Source organism: Hakea prostrata, chromosome 8, assembly GCF_041222555.1.
Source record: "Hakea prostrata isolate BN-2017 chromosome 8, UWA_Hpros_2, whole genome shotgun sequence".
Lineage (NCBI taxonomy): Eukaryota > Viridiplantae > Streptophyta > Magnoliopsida > Proteales > Proteaceae > Hakea > Hakea prostrata.
Genome location: NC_142607.1, coordinates 44803743 through 44825748, shown reverse-complemented (window position 1 = coordinate 44825748; position 22006 = coordinate 44803743). Strand labels below are relative to the sequence as shown.

At 36.2% G+C, this 22006-nt stretch overlaps 1 protein-coding gene and 1 pseudogene across 1 annotated transcript; both read left to right on the top strand.

Annotated features, from left to right (window-relative positions):
- The first annotated feature begins 8303 nt into the window (after window positions 1-8303).
- Window positions 8304-9404, top strand: LOC149008120 (uncharacterized). Its single transcript, XM_089167579.1, has 2 exons — window positions 8304-8679; window positions 8792-9404. The coding sequence occupies exons 1-2, from the start codon at window positions 8552-8554 to the stop codon at window positions 9318-9320; spliced, it is 657 nt and encodes a 218-aa protein (XP_089023705.1). The 5' UTR covers window positions 8304-8551; the 3' UTR covers window positions 9321-9404.
- An 8335-nt stretch (window positions 9405-17739) lies between these two features.
- LOC149008119 (UDP-glycosyltransferase 88F4 pseudogene) lies at window positions 17740-19354 on the top strand (annotated as a pseudogene).
- The last annotated feature ends 2652 nt before the right edge of the window (window positions 19355-22006 follow it).

Genomic DNA, 22006 nt, shown 5'->3' with positions numbered 1-22006 from the left:
TAAAACTACATGAATTTTGCGTGCTATACTACTTCTTCTACTCTCTCTAGCAACCACGATTCTTCTTTGAGCAAGAGAAGGAAAATTATTACGATTCTTACGTATGTGAAGCTGATTCAAGAAGGAGCTCAGAAAGCAATCCCTGTTAGGGCTAGAGGGTGCGTGCTTTCTTTGTCCATATGATTTCTGTAGCAGGTAGTGATTAGCTTTCAGATCCAATTGTTCCTCCCCATGGAATCTCATTAACTATGATTCTCAATTCTTCCTTCATGGTATTCAATCAGAAGATCAAATCATGATAAAGAAATTCTGCCTTCACCAATTGGTGAGGAAATACTGAAACATCGAAATACCTGAACCCTTCATTTATACTAAATAAGAGATGGAAACACTAACCTAAGCAGTAATCACTTGAAGATATTTCATTCTCTAACACTATTCTTTCAATTTCTTCTCTAACACTATTCCTGCTGGAGTATACTTCTTTTCTAACACTTGTATGTGTTGTTCCAGGCTTCCTCAGAACCTAACTATCAGAATCGGGTGTCCGGTGGGGTTGCAAGAGGAGGAAAAAGAAAAAGTGCGCAGCAGGGAATGGGGTGAGAAGAAAAAGCGAAAAACTTTTCTTACCGAAAAATTTCGAATTCCGATAATTACTTATCGGATCGGTAAAAACATTTTTTCTCTTAAAATGGATTATTATCGGATTCAGAAACCGGTAATCGGATAATCGGGAATAAAAAATTATCTGGTTAGAGTAAAGTATTAAATACTTTTCTCACAAAAATAATTGTATTTGGAAACTTGAAAATTGTAAATCGATAAAAATAAAAAATGACAATCACCAATCAATAATCGGATAGTTTATTCGGATATTCGATAAAGTTTCAGATTTGAATTCGGATGCCTTCTCTTAATTTCTGCATGATTTGAAATAAATTGCCACAAATTAAAAATTAAAAAGCGTCACCCATTCACTTTTTCTTGTAAATAATTGTTTTTAAAGCTCACAAAACACAATTAGCAAATGACCTATTCTATTTAAAGTGACCTGAACTCTTGAACAAGAGATTTCCCTATAGGGAACTTGACCTATATCCACTATTAGTCTCTAATAAAGACTTAAATTGCTATGACCAACCCACGTGGTTGTTCAGTTGGCAAAGAATATCAGTAGACAACACTAACTCTATATATAAATAACAATAGATTCTTTGGAGAAACAGTAGAGACCCATAAGTAACATTTAAGGGGGAAAAATACAACTAGCCAGGTTGTATTTGATTGAGGTTGGAAGAAAGAGTTTGTTTAGAAACATTAAACTTCAGAAATTACCTTTTGGCTTCTATTTGAAATTTCAAATCCAATTTGTTCTTCTCTCTATGGGTGAAGTTACATTGGGGGCAAGGGGATCATGTCCGAGTGTGGATTGTCTCCCTTGATGATAGCTTTACAACCACAAATTATGTGGGACCCACAAGTGAAAAATAATAAAACATTTAAAAAAATAAATTTCATCAACTAACCTTGTGGGTCCTTCCATAATTTGTGGTCAACAACTGTCAAGGGAGACTATCCGGACTCACCATGTCCCCCCCCCCTCATCCCCCAAAGAAGAAATTTTTTGAATATTCCCCCATTTCCTTCCAAAAATTTTAAAATTTTTCCTTTGACCCTCTTTCCATGTTTGAAATGTAGGGGTGTCAATAAAACCCGTTTGATCCATCTTGGCCCTAACCCCACTAAACCCGGGCAAATTCAACCTAAAGGGCAAGTTAAGGTTACATAATACTTGACCTTGGTAGGGTTGGGTCAGGCTTGGGTTCCACCCTCCAACTTGTAGTTTTATTCTAGTCATTAAAAAACTTGATGTCTCTACACGGTTAATTACCACAGAAATAAGTTTCTCATATTACTACAATTCTTAACTTTAGTGTTATTGTCGTAGTTATAACATTATTTTTATTGTTGTGGTTTGAATACTATAATCTAAAATATCTTAAATCACTACAATACATAATTGTAGTTATATTTCTAGTTAGAGGGAATGTATTTACTACGATTTTTAACCCAGTTTTATTTCCAGAGATAAAAGAATTTGTTACTACAATTTTAAATATTACAGCTATTGTATAAACTATATTACTACAATTCCAAAATGTGTTCTATTTTAGTAGCTAAAAAAATTGATATTGTTACACTTTTATTTCTATAGTAATAAGTTCCATATATTACTACAATTTTTTAGTTGTAGTTTTGTTTCCGTAGTTACAATGTTTTTTTATTTATTACTATGGTCTTAAATATCGTATTTAAAAATATTTTAAATACTGTAATTTATAATTGTACTTATATTTTTGCAATTATAAATAATATATTACTGTGGTTTTGAATAGTGTAGTAAAAAGTTGTTCATATTACTACAATTTTTAGTTACACTTTTACAAGCACATCTGTAAATATATTTTTTACTACAGGTGTTACGTACTGAAGCAATAATTGTTTTATATTACTATACAAAGGAAAACTGTAGTTAGAAGAGACTTGTAACTTCGGTTAAAAAAAATGTAGCTAACTATTTGTAGCTATAAAGGGTTTTTGTTGTAGTGTGTTGCCCCTTCTTCGTCTCTATTTCTTGACTCCCAGGTTTTGTCCATTCACAGTGAATGCTTTGGAGAGATGAAAATAGAAGAGAAGAAGGAAAAGCAACAAAGAACATATCTTGATGGCCAAAGCTTACTCTTCTCACTTTGCAGTCTCCTATATCTACCGTAAATTTGATCAATGATTTATTCATCTGGGTTGCAATTGTGCTTTTTTCTATTGCATATGACATATACATATATTTTTGCACATATTAAACAGAAATTTATCCAATTTATTTTCTTGCCGGAAATTGACTATCCATTTCCTTGTAGATGTATGACATGTGTCCTAACATTATATCAAATGGTTGAAATTCATTTATAAATCACATCAAAGAGTGGTGATTAAATTAAAAAAAAATGATGTGACTTGTAAATGGACCTCAACCTTTTGATGTGATGTTAGGACACATGTCACACATCTACAATCAGAAATGGACAGGATATTAGTCCCATATTAAACCTTATTTCTGGATTTGGATCCTAATTATGAATAAATTAATGAAGTTTATCACTTAGGTAAATTCTCAAACTTGATTATACAAAAACCATTAAGTATTTGAATGAATATCTACTAGTTGGATTCTTATTAGAAAGAAGTGACAATAATGATCTACAATAACGCATTAGATGATGATGATCAAAGTTTTGTAAGATGGCATCCTATTATGTGGATAAAAATCCCGATTCATATTTCAAAGGTGTCATTGCTTACAAGTATATTAATTTTTCTTGGTGATGGAGATTGTATTGGGATTTGTTAAGGATAATTCTGATTTTTAGCAATCTGAGGGCAAAAATAGGAAAACCACAGGCAACCCTAGCCAAATCTAGGGTTGCCCTAGCTGCCATTACTCCATGTGTGCAAGGCTTCAAGAACTCCACTCAAACTCAACTACCTCCATGCGTGCAAGACTTTAAGAACTCCATTGAAACTCAACTACCTCTTTTATGCGTGCAAGGCTTCAAGAACCATATTCAAACTCATCTACTTAAAAGACTTCAGGAGATTACATCTTATCCACAAGTGGATCAGACTTAGAGTTGTACACACATGAGACATTGTTGATACCAAAAACAAATAGATAACTTGTGAAATTCAAACTCTAGAGTAAAAGTACAAGATTAATGTTGGCACACGACTCTCATAACTATAAATATGTAATCTGTAATAGTGTCATCATTAATAATATAAAAAAGAATGATGGCTAAATTGGTAATTTAAAAGAATAATTGTGCTACAAAACCTCACTCTCTCTATTTAGAAGATCGATGATCAGTCCTCAAGGTTGTAGAGCAGAGTTCAAAGAGAAAGAGAAAATGAAAAAGTGGAGAATTAGGCTGGGATTTCTTCAATGTGGGCTGCAATTAAGAAGGGCCATTACGGACTTGCTGAACTTTGCTGTTATGCATGGAACTTCCTAATGGCTCCATTGAACAGAAACCCACAATTCCTATTGAATGCAGGGTGGAAGAGGAGAGATTGTCATATATGAGTAGTTAGTTCATGAATGAGTTGCTCTCAAAATAAAATGAGTAAGTTTTCTTAATATTGTTTCTCAATGAATCCATCTCCCAAATAATAAAAGCTTCTCTATTTCAAGTTTATAGCCTTAGTGGTCTTTCTTTTCTTTATCTTCATCTTCTCTTGCTGATGTTGTTGAAGGGTGAAAGAGATATTTATAAGAGGGAAAAAAAATCCCTACTAGGGTTTCGAAACTCTGGATGGGATCAAACCTACTTTTTATGTGCCAGCATGAACCAAAATTCTTTCTCTCGTGGTGAGAAAATTTTGATCTAAGAAATGGAGAAACTGAAATTTGTTTACTTTTACATAACCCAACATCATTCTCATTATTTCTCTATCTGAGCTCTTGAGGAAAGGTTTAGATTTTTTTCATGTGGGAAGAATGAAATGAATTTGAAAATTTTGCTTCTCAATACATTTTAATTTTTCTTGCACTATGTAAATGAAATATTTAGGGTTTTATGTTCAACAATGTTGATTTTTAGTAAAAATTGCTGAGTTAAAGATGTGTAGGGAAATTGGCCCTACTTCTACCCTCCTAACTCTATTTGTGTGGAAGCTGAACTATCTTTGCCCTTTTGATGTTGATGGATGAACTCAAAAAGCTCGGCATTATGGTAAAGTTGAGATATCATGATAACACAATACAAAGCAATTATGGTTATGCAAATTGAAAGCAATGTTGCATGGAATGCTATATTAGAATTTAGATCATCGTTTTCTTTAGCTAAGACTAACAATCATTTTTCCTTGGCTATGCTATCCCCGGATCATTTTGTTGGGTTTTTGTTGTTTTGTTGTCCTCAGCATCATTTTGTTGGTTGTTGTTGTCTTTGTTGTTCTTGGCATCATTTTGAGGACATAGTTAAAATCACCATGTGATTATATTAATATTATTGTCATCAAAATCTGGCTTGATAACATGGTGATGATGACTCAAGTAGAATTGAACCCCCGGTTACCTTTGACTCGTACTTGAGCAACCCATTTGACCTAGCCCAGTCAGACCAACCAAACACAAACAAACTTCACAAATAAACAAAAGACACACCAAACTGAACCAACCCACAAACCCATAACTTACCAAACCATAAGGTTGTAATAGAACCAAATTTTAATCCACTCCAACATCTATTAATAACAATATCATGTGATGTTACACCAATTGGGTCATCAATGAGGGTCAAGGAATGGATGCGTACAATCAAAGAGACCTTGCGTGCAACCATTCGACCAGACCAACTGCAGCACCACCAAAAAAAACCAGGGACGGAGGTGAAATGGATGGTTGAGGGTGAATCTCGACCCTTCGATTTGCATTTTTTTTTCTTTTTTACCTTTTCATCCATACCTCAAAAACCCAAAAAAAAAAAAAAAAAAAAAAAAAGAAAAAAAGAAAAAGTGATTGAGATTTCGACCTCGGTCACTCGGGAAGATCGTGACTATACGCAGTACTGAAGTTGAACATTGGCTTTCAACAACATCATTTTCGAAGCGGATAACAATCCTAGACTATAGTATAGCTTAATTATACTAGACCGCACTAAGCAAGTTCTCTCCTCTCTATGTTCCCAACATATGTAGTACAAAGGGTCGGCAATATATCACCCTGTCGCTTGGAAGCGACATGACACATACCAAATGTCGACGATGTATCGCCGAAAAATTGGCTAAATATCCCCAAATTCACTATGTTTAACAGAATTTCATTCGATTTTTTCCCAATTTTTCATTTGATTTTTACCAAAGTGATGTGGGACCTTTACAGGCTCCGGGGGCGCTTAAAAGCCCTAAGCCACAACTATTCATGGGCCTAAACCCAAAGTGTAAAAAAACTCCGAGTGGGACCCGTGTCCATTAGCAACAGAATGTTAAACATGAGTTATACTCAACATAATTGTATAATGAATTGTAGACTTTAGTATTTCTCTTTACTAGTTGTGTACTTGTGTTCTCTTTGCATGTTTACATTAGTTTATATGAGTTTTCCAAACTTCTAGTTTTGCCTGCATATAGTTGGGCATATGCCAATCAGAAGTTTTAGATGAAGTGATGTTTTAGGACAAAATAATGTTCCTAGTGTGTTTATTAGCCTCAAATTAGGCTACACAACAAAATTCAAGCCAAAACGACCCTAAATACCTCTTGAAATTAAGGGTCAAATTTTCATCGACACCTTGTCAAAAGTCACTGACATAAATGTCGCCGTGTCGATGATGTCGCCAACCACTTATACGGTGACATAATCTGACATTTCGGACCGTGGTTCCCATTGATGATATTTGTAGTCCCATGTCCCACTGCTGGAATGTAAGTTGTTCTACCTTCCTATGGTAGTTAATATCGAGGTCAGTAATCTAATGAGGGCACTTGTCTAATAAAACGGGCACCAACGCTCCACTCCTTAACTTTGGGATTTGTGTACTTTTGAGGCTTTGGGCCCGTCTTACTGGAGACGATGAAGCACACATCAAGTAATCAATGTGTTTTCTTTATAATATAAGATCTCTATGTCTCATTTGTTCTTATGACAGGAATTGTGCCAAACTTCTTGTAGATTTCCACTCGTATGAGAGCATCAGTTCAGACCGTGGTGCTGTGGCGTTGTTGAATATCTACGATGGTCTTTCAAAAATGTTTATTGTTTGAAATCAAATGGTTTCTCCAATATTTGATCTCTTTTGTATCCATCACAAACACTCCATTCCCTAGTTGTGATTAGTTTGTCTAATGCAAGATTAAGAGAGGTGTTTGCAAGTTCATTTTATTGCTGGAGAATAGGTTGCTTTTGTTACTGAACAAATAAGAAAGAAATTAATCGTTTTCTGTTTTTTTTTTCCATCCTGTTTCGCTTCTCAAGGCGTTCAAATTTTACTTTTTGACTTGCTGGCAGAAGAAGTCCATGACAAACATGAAATGTGAGTGGACACATGAGAGATAAGAAACCAGCTCGACTGGTTGCGAAAAGATTTCGATATGGATGGTCGGTATCAAAATCTCGGTCTAGATCTCGATCTCGACAGTTTGTTCGTGTACTCAAGCAATTTCAGATAAGAAACAGGTGATTGTTGGGTATTACAGTTATTGTAAGCTGACCAGATAACTCAAAATTAGGTAATTGTGTTTCAGATTGACTATGGGGTTAAGTTATCCAGGCTTTCCTTCTTGTGGGGGCATTAAGAAAGCTTGTGTGGACTTATGAGGACAATGATGCATTGCCACCGGAAGATACCATCCCATCCTTGAGTCCGGATCACCACTCTTGACAATGTGCTCTTTGGATGCTTTGTGACCACAAATTAGGGGATTTACGAGGGTAAAATTGTAAAAAAAAAATTAAAAAGTGAGACGCATAGTATGTCTCGTGTGATTATTCGTATTTTTGTAGTCATAAAGTGTTAGGAAAGCTTGTTGTGCTCTCCATCACGAGAGGTGATACAAACTCTTCATCTTTTCGAGTGGATCATATTCCATTCTTTTGGGGGATGAGAGAGGGTGGGGGATCTTTTCATAAATAAAAATATTTCAGGTTGCCCATTCCATGGTGATCCTGCCAACAGTGGTCGATCAAATTTTTTTAGGAAAGACCTTATAATTAATTGGCCTTCAATTTTGCATTATTAAATAGAATTTAGGATTTTGCACCATGAATCAGTCATATAAAACTTGTCAAAATCGGGATCACTCGTTTTTAATATTTATCTGAATTTTAGTTAATGGCAGCACACTTAATCTGAGATGGCATAATATGTTAGTAATAAAAATTGATTGAGACTAGAATTGTTAGTAATAGGAGATTTAATTGATAAATTAGATAATTTAAGGGATAATATTCATATTAAGAGTAATTAATTTCTCTCTTTTTTATTATTTTTTTAATCTTGAATTATTTGCAAGAAAATGTTTTCTGATTCAAGTTGATATAAACTACTTTAATTAATAAAAAGAATAGCAAACAGGTGGTGTGGCATTGGTATGTAGAGTGAAGCAGGTGGCATCACAAATAGCCAGGCTAGCTTCTATGTCAGTATGTGCATGCCATGAATGGAAACAAAAGTTTTACCTAAAAACGATAGAATAGAAACAGAAGTAGAGTTCAGCAAAGTAGCCAACCCAAATATCTCTCTTACGTACCCTTTGTTCGCACTGCACACTGCGTACTTGGAAGGATGATCGTTCCACGCATACGCACTTGTCCACCATATATGAATCTGTCCACCACGGCCTGACCAATTCATGCATGACGTGCTCATCGCTTTCCCTCCACTTGCTTGCCATGCAAACCCTAACAATCTCCTATATATATTTCTTCTCTAGCTCTCCCTACTCATCAAAGTAAAGAAATCAAGCACTAAGAGTTGGCTAGCAGAGAGGAAGAATGGGTCGGCTTGCGATCATAGGTGTAGTTCTGGTGGCCTTCATGGTCATGGCAGAAGCCGAGCTTGATAACCAATACAGCAGCGGGAGGCAGTGCCGTCAGGAGTTGAGCGGCCAGCGCTTGCACAGGTTTCTTGCTTTCTTCTTCAGAGTTTACCTTAAAATCGTGGGTTTTGGTTTTGGGAATGGAATCTAACTCCCTCATTGTTTTCTTTGTTGTTAATTATTGTACATGATGAAGTTGCCAGCGATACCTGCAGAGAGGAGGACGAGGATTAGGAGAACTCATCCTCAGGCGTGGCGGTTACGAAGAAGCGTCCCTGGAGAACTGCTGCAGAGAGTTGAGGCAAGTAAACGAAAGGTGCAGGTGTCAGGCCATAAGGCAGGCGGCAGACCGGGCTCAGAGGCAAGGCCAACAGAACCAGGACTACGGCAGGCAAGGAGACTGGGACGATGAAGATTACGACAGGCGTGGAAGGGACCAAGACTACGACAGGCGTGGAAGGGACCATGGCTACGACAGGCGAGGAGGGGACCAAGACTACGATAGGCGTGGAAGGGACCAAGACTATGGTAGGGGTGGATACAGAGAAGACAACCAAGAAGACTACGACAGGCAAGGAAGGTCACAAGAAGACTATGGCAGGCAAGGTTCAAGGGGAGATCAGCAGAGACAGAGGGAGATACGTCAAAGGGCTCAGAATCTACCCCAGATGTGCCGTTTGAACAGACCTCAGCAATGCCAGATAAGGGGGTCCTCCTACGACTGAGCTTTTCCTTTTCCAAGTTTTGTTAGAACTAGTCCATGAATAATACTCTTAATGGAGAGGGGCTGATGCCTTGTAGTAATAAATAGGTGTTGTACGTTCCCTTCTTTCAATAAAACTACATGAATTTTGCTTGCTATACTACTTCTTCTACTCTCTCTAGCAACCACGATTCTTCTTTGAGCAAGAGAAGGAAAATTATTACTATGTGAAGCTGATTCAAGAAGGAGCTCAGAAGGCAATCCCTGTTAGGGCTAGAGGGTGCGTGCTCTCTTTGTCCATATGATTTCTGTAGCAGGTAGTGATTAGCTTTCAGATCCAATTGTTCCTCCCCATGGAATCTCATTAACTATGATTCTCAATTCTTCCTTCATGGTATTCAATCAGAAGATCAAATCATGATAAAGAAATTCTGCCTTCACCAATTGGTGAGGAAATACTGAAATATCGAAATACCTGAACCCTTCATTTATACTAAATTAAGAGATGGAAACACTAACCTAAGCAGTAATCACTTGAAGATATTTCTTCTCTAACACTATTCTTTCAATTTCTTGAAGATATTTCTTCTCTAACACTATTCCTGCTTGAGGATACTTCTGTTCCAGGCTTCCTCAGAACCTATCAGAATCAGAATCGAGTGTGCGGTAGGGTTGCAAGAGGAGGAAAAAAGAAAAAGTGCGCAGAAGGGAATGGGGTGAGAAGAAAAAGCGAAAGATTGAGATCGACGAACAGAAGGGATAGAGGGAGATTTGGAGTGAGCCAGAGCACAAGACGAGAGAGACACAACGGGAGAGAAACGATAGAAGATTTCGTCTTCGAGAGGGGGAAATTAGGGGAAAAAAGGGCGCCATATTTGAGCGGGTTTATTTTGGGAACTGCTGGCGGTGTAATTTAAGTAGATACAGCCTACAGGTCGATTTCTTGAAAACCGCGAGTGATACAATAATTTCGAGACGTGCCTGGATAGTTCCTCTGAATTCATATCATATTTAAAACTTTTCTTACCGCATCTGTCTGTTAACAGACACAGGATTCGAATTCCGATAATAACTTATCGGATAGAGTAAAGAATTAATCACTTTTCTGAGAAAAGTCTGATAATTATATTCGGAAACAAAAAATGACAATCACCAATCAATAATCGGATAGTTTATTGGATATCCGATAAAGTTTCAGATTCGAATTCGGATGCCTTCTCTAAATTTCTGCATGATTTGAAATAAATCGCCACAAATCAAAAACTAAAAAGCATCGCCGATTAGCAAATGACCTATTCTTTTTAAAGTGACCTGAACTCTTGAAAAAGAGATTTCCCTATAGGGAGCTTGACTTGTATTCACTATTAGTCTCTTATACAGATTTAAATTGCTATGACCAACCCACACGGTTGTTCAGATGGCAAAGAATATCAGTAGACAATATTAACTCTATATATAAATAACAATAGTTTCTTTGGAGAAACAGTAGAGACCCATATGAATAAATTATGAATAAATTACTAGACAATTAAATGAGTAACATTTAAGGGGGAAAAAAATACAAGTAGCCAGATTGTATTTGATTAGTTGTATTTGAGGTTGGAAGAAAGAGTTTGTTTAGAAACATTAAACTTCAGAAATTACCTTTTGGCTTCTATTTGAAATTTCAAATCCAATTTGTTCTTCTCCCATGGATGAAGCTACATTGGGGGCAAGGGGATCATGTCCGAGTGTGGATCGTCTCCCTTGATGATAGCTTTACAACCACAAATTATGTGAGACCCACAAGTGAAAAATAATAAAACATTTAAAAAAATAAATCTTATCACCTAACCTTGTGGGTCCCTCTATAATTTGTGGCCAACAACCGTCAGGGGAGACGATCCGGACTCACCATGTCCCCCCCCCCCCACCCCAAAAAAGAAAAAATTTGAATATTCCCTTGTTTCCTTCCAAAAATGAAAAATTTTCCTTTGACCCTCTTTCCATGTTTGAATGTAGGGGTGTCAATAAAACCCGTTTGATCCATCCCGGACCCTAACCCCCTTAAACCTAGGCAAATCCAACCTAAAGGGCGAGTTAAGGTTATATAATACTTGACCCTGGTAGGGTTGGGTCAAGCTAGGGTTCCACCCTCCAACCTGTAGTTTTATTCTAGTCAGTAAAAAACTTGATGTCGCTACACTGTTAATTACCACAGAAATAAGTTTCTCATATTACTACAATCCTTAACTTTAGTGTTATTGTCGTAATTATAACATTATTTTTATTGTTGTGGTTTAAATACTATAATTTAAAATATCTTAAATTACTACAATACATAACTGTAGTTATATTTCTGCAGTTAGAGGGAATTAATGTATTTACTACGATTTTTAACCGCAGTTTTATTTCCGCAACTAAAAAGAAATTGTTACTACAATTTTAAATATTATAGGTATTACATAAACTATATTACTACAATTCCAAAATGTAGTTCTGTTTTAGTAGCTAAAAAAATTGATATTGTTACACTTGTATTTCCATGGTAATAAGTTCCATATATTACTATAACTTTTAGTTGTAGTTTTGTTTCTGTAGTTACAATGTTTTTTTTATTACTATGGTCTTAAATATCGTATTTAAAAATCTTTTAAATTACTGCAATTTATAATTGTAGTCATATTTTTGCAATAAATAATATATTACTGTGGTTTTAAATAGTGTAGTAAAAAGTTGTTCATATTACTACAATTTTTAGTTACACTTTTATAAGCACATCTGTAAATATATTTTTTACTACAGGTGTTACGTACTGTAGTAATAATTGTTTTATATTACTACACAAAGGAAAATTGTAGTCAAATGAGACTTGTAGCTTTGGTTAAAAAAAATGTAGCTAACTATTTGTAGCTATAAATGGTTTTTGTTGTAGTGTGTTGCCCCTTCTTTGTCTCTATTTCTTGACTCCCAGGTTTTGTCCATTCACAGTGAATGCTTCGGAGAGATGAAAACAGAAGAGAAGAAGGAAAAGCAACAAAGAACATATCTTGATGGCCAAAGCTTACTCTTCTCACTTTGCAGTCTCCTATATCTACCGTAAATTTGATCAATGATTTATTCATCTGGGTTGCAATTGTGCTTTTTCATATTGCATATGACATATACATATATTTTTGCACATATTAAACGGAAATTTATCCAGTCTATTTTCTTGCCAGAAATGGACTATCCATTTCCTTGTAGATGTATGACATGTATCCTAACATCATATCAAATGGTTGAAATTCATTTATAAGTCACATCAAAGAGTGGTGATTATATTAAAAAAAAAATGACGTGACTTGTAAATGGATCTCAACCTTTTGATGCGATGTTAGGACACATGTCACACATATACAATCATAAATGGACAGGATATTAGTCCCATATTAAACCTTATTTCTGGATTTGGATCCTAATGATGAATAAATTAATGTAGTTTATCACTTAGGTAAATTCTCAAACTTGATTATACAAGAACCATTAAGTATTTGAATGAATATCTATTGGTTGGATTCTTATGAGAAACAAGTGACAATAATGATCTACAATAACGCATTAGATGATGATGATCAAAGTTTTGTAAGATGGTATCCTGTTATGTGGATAAAAATCCTGATTCATATTTCAAAGGTGTCTTTGCTTACAAGTATATAAATTGTTCTTGGTGATGGAAATTGTATTGGGATTTGTTAAGGATAATTCTGGTTTTTAGCAATCTGAGGGCAAAATAGGAAAACCACAGGCAACCCTAGCCAAATCTAGGGTTGCCCTAGCTGCCACTACTCCATGTGTGCAAGGCTTCAAAAACTCCACTCAAACTCAACTACCTCCATGAGTGCAAGACTTTAAGACTAGGGTTTTGAAACTTTGGCTGGGATCAAACCTACTTTTTATGTGCCTGCGTGAACCAAAATTCTTTCTCTCGTGGTGAGCAAATTTTGATCTAAGAAATGGAGAAACTGAAATTTGATTACTTTTACATAACCCAACATCATTCTCATTATTTCTCTCTCTGAGCTCTTGAGGAAAGGTTTAGATATTTTCATGTGGGAAGAATGAAATGAATCTCATACATTTTAATTTTCCATGCAATGCGTAAATGAAAACTTTAGGGTTTCATGTTCAACAATGTTGATTTTTAGTAAAAATTGCTGAGATAAGGCTGTGTAGGGAAATTGGCCCTACTTCTACCCTACTTACTCTATTTGTGTGGAAGCTGAACTAGCTTTGCCCTTTTGATGTTGATGGATGAACTCAAAAAGCTCGACATCATGGTAAAGTTGAGATATCATGATAACACAATACAAAGCAATTATGGTTATGCAAATTGAAGCAATGTTGCATGGAAGTCTATATTAGATTTTCGATCATCGTTTTCTTTAGCTAAGACTAACAGTCATTTTTACTTGGCTACGCTATCCTCATCATCATTTTGTTGTCCTCAATATCATTTTGTTGGTTGTTGTTGTCTTTGTTGTTCTTGGCATCATTTTGAGGACATAGTTAAAATCATCATGTGATTATATTAATATTATTGTCATCAAAATCTGGCTTGATAACATGGTGAAGTAGGATTGAACCCCCGGTTACCTTTGACTCGATCGTACTTGAGCAACCCATTCGACCTAGCCCAGTCAGACCAACTTACCAAACTAGGTGTAATAGGTTGTAACCAAATTTTATCCACTCCAACATCTATTAATAACAATACCATGTGATGTTACTGGGTTATCAGTGAGGATGGAATGGATGGTTGAGGGTGAATCTCGACCGTTCGATTTGCATTTTTTTAATTTTTTACTTTTTCAACCATACCTACCTGTAACAACAGGAAAAAAAAAAAAAAAGAAGCAAAATGAATGGTCGAAATTTCAACCTCGGTCACTTGGGAAGATCGTGACCAGTACTGAAGTTGAACCTTGGCTTTCAACAACATCATTTTCGAAGCGGATAACAATCCTAGACTATAGTATAGCTTAATTATACTAGACCGCACTAAGCAAGTTCTCTCCTCTCTATGTTCCCAACATAGTACAAAGTGTCGGCGATACAACGCCTTGTCGCTTGTAAGCGACACGACACATACCAAATGTCAGATGATGTATCGCCGAAAAATTGGCTAATATATCCCCAAATTCACTTTGTTTAACAGAATTTCATTCGATTTTTCGCCAACTTTTCATTTGATTTTTACCAAAGTGATGTAGGACTTTTACAGGCTCTGGGGGCGCTTAAAAGCCCTAAGCCACAACTATTCATGGGCCTAAGCCCAAAGTGTAAAAAAACTCCGAGTGGGACCCGTGTCCATCAGCAACAGAATGTTAAACATGAGTCATACTCAACATAATTGTATAATGAATTGTAGACTTTAGTATTTCTCTTTACTAGTTGTGTACTTGTGTTCTCTTTGCATGTTTACATTAGTTTATATGAGTTTTCCAAACTTCTAGTTTTGCCTGCATATAGTCGAGCATATGACAATCAGAAGTTTTAGATTAAGTGATGTTTTAGGACAAAATAATGTTCCTAGTGTGTTTATTAGTCTCAAATTAAGCTACACAACAAAATTCAAGCCAAAACGACCCTAAATACCTCATGAAATTAAGGGTCAAATTTTCATCGACACCTTGTCAAAAGTCGCTGACATATAGGCGAAATGTTGCCGTGTCGATGATGTCGCCAACCACTTATACGGTGACATAATCTGACATTTCGGACCGTGGTTCCCATTGATGATACTTGTAGTCCCATGTCCCACTACTGGAATGTAAGTTGTTCTACCTTCCTATGGTAGTTAATATCGAGGTCAGTAATCCAATGAGGAAACTTGTCTAATAAAACTGGCACCAACACTCCACTCCTTAACTTTGGGATTTGTGTACTTTTGAGGCTTTGGGCCCCTCTTTTAAATTAGAGTTTTTTACATGAAGCCCCTCCATTTTCATGGAAAATAAAGCGTACCCCTCTAAAATCAAAACCTTGCAAATACCCCCTCCACTATTAATCCCGTTACTTAGAACTGTTAAATAAATTTAATATGACCATATTACCCTCAAATATGGTAACGTTTGAACTTCATTTTCAAGAGCTTTTTACATGAGCCCCCTCCATTTTAATGGGAAACAAGGCGCACCTCCTCTAAAATAAAAAAACCTTGCAAATACCCCCTTTACTGTTAACCCCGTTACTTAGGACTGTTAATTTAATTTTAATATGACCATATTACCCTCAAATATAGTAACATTTGAACTCTTATTTTCAAAGCCATACCACTTCACTCCTCACAGTTACTCACGATGCCTTGTAATCTGTCGTCACCGCTGCCAATCAATGCTCAAGATTATCACCGGAGCAACATTTGAGGAGAAGCAGTGCATACCTCATCTTGAAGAGAAGAAAAAAAAATGCAAGTGAGGTACACATTGCTTCTCCTCAAATGTCCCTCCGGTGGTAATTGTGGGCGTTGATTGGCAGTGGTGATGACAGATTACGAGGAATCTTGAGTAACTATGAGGAGTAAGGTGGTATGGCTTTGAAAATAAGAAGTTCAAACATTACCATATTTGAGGGTAATATAGTCATATTAAAATTAGTTTACAGTCCTAAGTAATGGGGTTACAGTGGAGTGGGTATTTGCAAGGTTTTTTTTATTATTTTAGAGGGGGTGTGCCTTTTTTCCCATGAAAATGGAGGGGGCTCATGTAAAAAATTCTTGAAATAAGAAGTTCAACGTTACCATATTTGAGGGTAATATGGTCATATTAAAATTATTTAACAGTCCTAAGTAACGGGGTTAATGGTGAAGGGGGTATTTGCAAGGTTTTGATTTTAAAGGGGCTGCGATTTATTTTCCATGAAAATGGAGGGGCTCATGTAAAAAACTCTTTAAATTAAATTTCTTTTACCATAAAAAAACATGTGATGTTGCCTCCTAACAAACTCGTACACTGACTACCTTGTTACTTTTAATTAAAAAAATTTCTTTACAGATGTGTTTCGTACCTGAAAGCATTATAATAAAATGCAAAGAAAGAACTTTTATACAATATAATTATAAAATATAAAAATTAAATAGTAGTATTAATAATGAGGTCCATTTAATTAAATGAATATAGCGGTTATTCTTCTCAAGTGCATACCAGGTCTCCATTATGGGAGAACAAAGTATTCTCCTAACGATTTTGAACTACACAGTAAGGGATGGAGCTCATTGAGATTATTACTTTTATTTTTAAAATAGCAATTTTTTTTCCAGATGGCTAGCTTTTGAAAAAGATTAACTCAATAAAATAATTTTTTAAAAGTTTTATTTAAATAGATCATACTATTGAAAATAATTACTAAATTCCAAATTTTGGAATAAGTTATCCCCAATTAATATTTTACCCTAAACTATCCAAATTACTTTCAAGTCTTTTTTTATATACAAACTTGTGAGAAACACTTATCAATTCCTTCATTTTCTTGGCAATTTCAGAGCCAGCAATATTTTGTCTTTTGTAGCTTTTAGTTCTCCTATCATTCGTTAGTTTTATCATTTTTAAGAAAGTGACTTGGGGTTTATTTAGACCGTTCATGATAGCATATTGGTGGGCGAAAAAAATTATCACAAAATTTAAGATTTAACAATTATTTTTAAAAATACAAATCATTCGAATAAAACTTTTTTTAAAATATTTTATTGAGTAAATTCTTTTAAAACTTGAACATGTGGGAACATTTTCTTTAAAATATTCATAGTTAGGCCGGCTTCCCATGTGTTGTTAATCTACATTCATTGTTCTCTGCCATTTATTTATAATGTATAATTTTTTTTTTCATATAGGGGGAGAAATAATACTAATATGATAAACATCTGGATAGAAGCAGTCGTGCTTCAGTGTTGTACAATTATTACACATCATATGGTTAAGATTTTGATTTCGATTGTCCGTTTCATAAAAGTAAATTTAATTAATTGAGATCGAAATCTCAGTCGAAATTTTAACTGTATGCTAGAGGTACTGTATATTAATGGAAAAAACTTGGGTCATGCGCATAATTAATATAAGGTCTGAAATCTCAATCCAACCGCACATGACCCAATCAAGACCCTATATTAATTATGTAGCACCTAACCAAAATCAATTAGAATATCCTATGTAAGGAGGAAGATTTCGATCTCAACCTTTAAATTTCGACCAAAATCTCGATCCAATCGTCTGAAATGCATGGTTTGATGTAATGCACATGCATGCGCAGAGCCAAACAAGACCCTATATAAATTATGTAGCACCTAACCAAAATCAACTAGAATATCCTACGTAAGGAGTAGTTTAAAAAGGAGGAGTTTAAAAAATATCTGATTTAACAAAGAGAAGTGGAAGGTGACGCAAGCAGTGATGGATGAAGCTCATCTATAAGACGAGAAGAAACAGAGAAGAAGTAGAGAAGAAGTAGAGAAGAAGAAACAATACAATACAATGGAAGGCACCATAGTGTTGTACCCGGTAATGACGGCAGGCCATTTAGGATCAACGTTGGAATTAGGTGAACTCATTCACCGTCACAGCCATGGCCGCTTCTCCGTCACCGTCATCGTTGCACCAGAGCCATTTTTCATCCCAAAAGTCACAGCTTTCCTCTCCCACGCATCTGAAACTAATCCATCTATTACTTTCCACCAACTCCCCTCCGTCAAACCATCTTCTCCTTTCCCAGATAATTTGTTAGCAGCCCGAGCCGAATTCTTCCGCTTAAACAATCCAAACCTTCTCCATGCTCTTCAAGCCATCTCGAAAACCTCCCTTGTTCGAGCTTTTGTTATGGATTTCTTCTGTGCTCCTGCATTTAGTGTGGTATCTGATCTGGGTATCCCTGCATACTTTTATACGCCTTCAGGTGCGAACTTTGTCAACTTCATGCTCTATTTTCCCACCATTCACAATCAAACAACCAAGAGCTTCAAGGAACTCAATATGACCAATCTTTATTTTCCGGGCTTGCCGCCCATCCCAGCCAAGGACATGCCTGAACCCGTTCTGGAAAGAGATGATCAGGCCTACCCTTACTTTCTAGAGATGGCTCTTAGTCTACCCAAGTCAAAGGGAATTATAGTGAACACCTTTGAAGCCCTCGAATCAGGAGTGATCAAAGTCATCTCTGATGGGCTCTGCTTTCCTGAAGCTCCAACCCCACCAGTTTACTGTCTCGGACCAATCACCAGCATCCCCATTAATAAACCTGTGGAGGATGACTCTGTAAATCGTCAGTGCTTGCCATGGCTGGATGCGCAACCGAGTCAGAGCGTCGTGTTCTTGTCTTTTGGAAGTCGAGGTGTGTTCCCCAAGAGGCAGGTGAAGGAGATCGCAGTTGGGTTGGAGAAGAGTGGCCATAGATTCTTGTGGTGTCTGAGAAAGCCGCCCGCAGAGGACAACAACTCACGCAACTCGTTGGAGCTAGGGGATCCGGATTTCGACGATTTGTTACCGGAAGGTTTCCTGGACCGGACCAAAGATCGGGGTCTCGTCGTCAAGATGTGGGCCCCACAAGTGGAAGTGCTCGGCCGGGAATCGGTCGGTGGGTTTGTGACTCACTGTGGGTGGAACTCGGTGTTGGAGGCTGTAAGTGCAGGAGTGCCAATGATAGCATGGCCTCTCTATGCCGAGCAGCACTTCAACAGAGCGGTTTTGGTGGAAGAGATGAAAATGGCGATGGCGTTGCAGGAATCTGAAGATGGGTTTGTGTGTGCGGATGAGATTGAGAGACGCGTGAGAGCATTGATGGAATCCGAAGAAGGGAAGACTTTAAGAGAAAGAAGTCAAAAGATGAAGGAAGAAGCCATGTTTGCGTGGTCTGAGGGTGGATCTTCTATAAATGCTTTGGCCAAGCTGGCTGACTCGTGGACTATTGATGCCAATCCGATGGTTTAGCCGTTTTCAAGCATATGAATATAGATTTGCTATATTTTATTGGTGATGGCTCAGATCCACCAACTCTCTAATTCTTTTCTCAAAAATTCCCTCTCAAGATTGTGCCATGTGGCATTAAGTAATCTAACAGTGATTTTAAATAAAATTCAAATTGATGAATGAATATAAATAAAATTCAAATTTAGTTTGAATTGAGTAACCATTAGATTACTTAATGTCACATGGCACAATCCTAAGAGGGAATTGTAGGGAAATGAATTATAGATGATGTGAATCTGGATGGCTCATGTCTTTTTGCTATTTTCAAATTGTCTCCGTAATCTGTTTACCTAAAAAACAATTTCCTTAATTTCTTTGAATTCTTGTTAGGGAAGGTGGCAGCAGACATGATAAAACTAAATTCAACCGAAATTTGCCATATTTTGGTTGGTTTGGTGAGTAGAGAAATAAAATAAGGGAAAAAAAAGATATCTGCTCAAAGTCACGGAAAAATCGCTCATTTTCAGCAATTTTCCGGCGAATTGGTGAAATAATGGGAAAAATTGCTGCTATTTCACTGAACTTGAGTTCCACTTGTCGGAATCACTGAATTAGGTTCACATTTGCCTCTACAAGATCCCCGCTCCCACGTTCAAGTCATAAATCTATGCTTTAAATGTTATAGAGATCGATCTCCGCCTGAAGGAGAAGCATGCCTCGTTTGCCAAGTTCGCCATTGAGAAATCTCTGGCGAACTGCTGCTTTGTCTTTGTTTTCTATTTCTCCGATGTGATTGGCTCCTCTGTGCGACAACAGAGGGGGAGGAAAATCTTGCTGTCATTTTTTTTCACAGGGAACTCTGTCGAAATTTAACTTGAAGTACAACTTGAGGCTTTGGCCGAAGGTCCTTGATACGTGACCTCGAAAAATTCTGTTTCTCTAATAGTAAGTTGTTTTGGTTTGTATATATATAATATGGAAAGAAGCAAATGTACCAAAAGGGGAAAGAAAAAAAATCAGATGAATTTTGCCAGTTGTTTCTTGGAACTCGAGCGGTCGAGCCTAGTTATTCAAAGAAGAAAAAAGATTAAGCTTTGTTTCTTGGGAGTTAATCATGGTCATTCAAAGAAAAAGACAAAGGAAAAGGACGTTGGTTGGACATGTTTGATAGATAAAGTGCTAGGGGTATTTGGTAAAGGTGTCATTATCCTTTTTGTGAGTCGGTGATTTTTTTGAATTTTGCTTGAATTTTATCCGAAATATCAGTAAAATTCGTCGTTTTATGGTTCTCCAAAGTGTGAAATGACAAATTTTGCTAATATTCTACACCTTGGTAGTAGGATGTGCCTAATATTAATTGATTAGGAATTTTGAATTTCAACCATTGATTTTATTAGAATTAAACTGTAGCCATTGAATTGTTTTTCACACATATTCTATGGAAATCCTCGATTTCCCCCATTTTTCATGGATTTTAGACCCACTTTCTCTCCTCTTTCATCTCACATTATCACATGCAATGTTTCCAAGTTTCTCTCTTTCTCTCTTTCCTCTTACTTCTACATTTTGTTCATCATTTACCTATTATGAATTTTCTACCTTCATTGTGCCATTATATGTTTTTATCTGTTTGGAATCTCTTGAAGGTTAAAAATAGATACAAATTTCTTGTTCATTGTTATGGATTTAGGAACTGTAGTTGGAAATTAAGACGTTACTATTAAAACATAAAAAGTTAAGTGAAACGTGAGATGAAATAAGGATTACTAAATAAAAATATTCAACGGTTAAGATTTAATCCACCAAAAAGAATGGTAAAACCAAAGTAGGGTTGATCTATTAGTGAAGAGGTAGTGGGTTCAATTCTTGTTGACGTTATATGTAATATCCCCAACCCCAATATATAAAAAAGCTCCCTTGTACCAAACAAAATAAATTTATACTTTCTGGTTATCAACAAGAAAATTTTGCTTGGACACCCTATGTTGTGGTGTTGACACCAACATGGAATGTAAGTTTCATGCTATCTTAGAAGCTAAGGTTAAGAATATTAAGCCAGTTTCTCTTATTCATCAAGATTGACAAATTTCACCTAGTTGATGGAGCCCCTCACCAGTTCATTATCAAGCTTAACTCAACAAAGGATATGCATGTTATGCTTTTTGCTCATCTTGTTGGGACGGATGCTCAACCAAGAAGAAGAACACAAGCAAACCCACTCATAGCAACAAGGAATTTAATGTGGTTTGGCAAAATTATCTACATCCACCAGAGAGAAAAAGAAACTCTAAAAATCCTAAAAATCTCGTTACTCTTAGATCTCACAAAGTGTTACCCTTTGCTTGTTTCCCATCCTGTCTAAGGATGGATACGGTTATCCCACAAAGACTATTTTTAGGGAAACCTAGAACTTTAATCCCCAAATAATTACAAATTTATCCTTGTAGAAATAATTGACAGAAAACCATATTCCAATTAAAAAAACAATCAAACTATAATTGCATGGACCTGCAGAATACAAGACACCCAAACCCAATAATCTCCACCTTGGCTTGAATTCTACAAACCACATTGAAGAAAACCGTGTTGATATTTGTAATAACCCCCATTATCCAAATGCAAAACCCAAATTGTAGGTCTGAGAACCCAAACATCAAGTCAAAAGAAATTGTGGGCCATCCGAATTGAAGCCCATGTTTTGTCCCCAAAACCTATGGACCTAGGTGAAGATGGTGAAGAACATGCCTCGTTGATGTGAAATCCCTCACAACCTAACCCGAAATCTATATTGTAG